The 2,679-nt window shown below is 39.1% G+C and overlaps 1 protein-coding gene across 1 annotated transcript; it reads right to left on the bottom strand.

Moving 5' to 3' along the window:
• Positions 1 to 754: 754 nt before the first annotated feature.
• Positions 755 to 2,559, bottom strand: LOC139887796 (uncharacterized). Its single transcript, XM_071870851.1, has 5 exons — positions 2,555 to 2,559; positions 2,159 to 2,441; positions 1,535 to 1,915; positions 1,303 to 1,468; positions 755 to 1,248 (listed from the first exon to the last, which is right to left on the bottom strand). Exons 1-5 carry the CDS (start codon positions 2,557 to 2,559, stop codon positions 755 to 757), a joined length of 1,329 nt encoding a protein of 442 aa, XP_071726952.1.
• Between the last annotated feature and the right edge of the window lie 120 nt (positions 2,560 to 2,679).

Here is a 2,679-nt window from a genome sequence, read left to right as displayed (position 1 = left end):
AAAAATGTACAAAGTATTGATATTTTACTTCGCAACCACTATGCCTTTTAATACTGAAATTATGTTTTCCGTTATACGCTTTCCGTCATGAAATTTATGAGAAAAAAGTTGCAAATTATTTTTGCCTTCAAATAGTTTGCAGGACGTCATAGTCCATTATCCGTTTTGCTTTGTATTTTTGTGTATAATTGTTGTGTCATGACATTTGTAGATTCGTTTTAACGCTTCGATGCTTCAGTGAGTTCTACATGTCTCACTATCGATACGACCATTTTGAGTATGATTGTACTTCTACCACCGAAAGGTTATCTTTCTTTCTGCAGGTAGGGATGACACACGGCTATGTGACACCTGGCTAAAAAATCCTTGGCCGGATAAAATTTATGAAAGATATTGCCATAAGAATAATTGCTGTTATTCATATTCATAAAGAAATTTTTACATTCATGACTATATCTTATGCATTTGACAGGTGATCAAGCTGCCCATGCATATAGTACTACGCATAAAATTTCTTTAAATTCATTATATTCCAAGCTCTTTCATATTGCTCGACGGATGGCGCAGCAAGCATGTATGACCCATTCTGGTTTACTTTTGTGATCTTATATGGTCCTTCCCATTTTGGTGCCAACTTTCCAAATTTGATTTGCCTGCTTGCCTCATTATCTCGTAGCACCAAATCACCAACTTCAAATTGTGTATGCTTCACTTTCTTGTTGTAATATTTTGCCATCTTATAATTGTGATCTGCTTATCGGATGGCGGCCATCAATCTTCTTTCTTCCAGTAAGTTGAGATTTTCCCTTAATGCTTCAGAATTAGCTTCAATATCAAATGTCATAATGCGTTGTGTTGGAACACATATTTCGGCTGGTATTACTGCTTCTGTACCGTATACTATACTGAAGGGTGTTTCCCCCGTGCTCCACTTTGGAGTTGTACGGTGTGCCCATAGTACATTTGGTAGTTCGTCTACCCAACCAGTTTGACTTAATCCCAACCGTGCCTTAATGCCAGCAACAATTTCTTTGTTAGTAACCTCTACTTGCCCATTCGCTTGAGGATGAGCAACAGATGTAAAGTTTTGCTTTATTCCTAGCTCCTCACACCAACTTCGAAATGGATTCTCTGCAAATTGCTTGCCGTTGTCGCTGAATATTTCATTTGGAACCCCATAACGACACACGATATCATGCCAGACAAACTTCTTAACATTTTCTCCTGTAATCTTTGCTAAAGCCTTTGCTTCAACCCACTTTGTGAAAAAATCAATTGCTACTACCAAGAACTTAGCATTACCTGTACTTCTATTGAATGGTCCCACAATATCAATCGCCCATTTGCAGAACGGCCAAGCGGATGACACTGGTATCAAGTCATACTTCGGAAGACGCTGAACCGTACCATGCCTCTGACAGTTCTCACATCTTTTTATGATCTCCGCAACATCTCGATAAAGGGAAGGCTAAAAATATCCTTGTCGCATAATTCGTGATGCCACAGTATAGAAGCCGGAGTGTTGAGAACAAACTCCTTCATGCATCTCCTTGACCACTTTCAATGCTTCATCATTGGTTAAACACCTTAACAACGGACCATTGTAAGACTTTCGATAAAGAACACCATTATCTACTTCATACATTGGTGCCGTTACTCTTATCCTTCTGGCTTCCGCCTTGTCAATGGGTAACCCTCCGTCATGCAAATACCTCAAATATGGGGTCATCCAAGTTTCCTTGGCACTTTCAACTATCGCCATAATTGGTTTTTCATGTATTGACTTTTCCTTAAGTTCCTCAACTAACACTCGCTTGTGCAAATGATCAAAGGTTAAAGTAGCTAACTTGCTTAAGACGTCAGCCTTCTTTTTCTTATTTTGAGGGATTTGCACGACCTCTAGATTATCAAATTTCTTTGAAATTGCTTATATTAACTTTACATACTGCCTCATTAATGTATCTCTTGCATCAAACGTTCCATTAACTTGCTGGGCCACAATTTGAGAATCAACATATGCCCTTAGGTTTGTTATGCCCATTTCTACTGCTATGCGCAAGCCGGAGAGTAATGCCTCATACTCTGCTTCATTGTTGGACGCATAAAAACAAAATTTCAATGCATAGGTATACTCTTCCCCATCTGGACTTGTTAGAACCAGTCCTGCACCCGTTCCTTCTTCACTGGAGGCTCCATCAGTGTGCAATTCCCAAACGTGCTGCTGTAATGCCATTTTATTGTCATAATCCACTTTTTCATTTGTTTCCAGAATAAATTCTGCCAATACCTGTCCTTTAACCGCATTTCTGGGAGCAAAATTGATTTCATATTTGCCCAATTCAATGGCCCATTTAGCTAGACGGCCAGATGACTCTGGACGCCGGAGTATTTGTTTTAGCGGTTGGTATGTTAACACCAAGATAGGATGACCTTGAAAATACCTTCGTAAACGTCGTGCAGTATGCACAAGGGCATAAACCATGCGGTGAATTGGTGGATAATTCGTTTCACTGAGCTGCAATACTTTGCTAACAAAATATATAGGCATTTGCACGCCATTCCGTTCTGCAATTAAGACAGAAATAATTGCTTCTTTTGAGACAGCTAAATATAGAATCAAAGTTTCCCCTTCTTTTGGTGCTGTTAACGTAGGTAATGTTTTCAATAATTGCTTGACTT

Source organism: Rutidosis leptorrhynchoides, chromosome 2 (assembly GCF_046630445.1).
Source record: "Rutidosis leptorrhynchoides isolate AG116_Rl617_1_P2 chromosome 2, CSIRO_AGI_Rlap_v1, whole genome shotgun sequence".
NCBI lineage: Eukaryota > Viridiplantae > Streptophyta > Magnoliopsida > Asterales > Asteraceae > Rutidosis > Rutidosis leptorrhynchoides.
The sequence above is the reverse complement of the archived record's forward strand: the minus strand, read 5'-3'. Positions and strand labels throughout refer to the sequence as shown.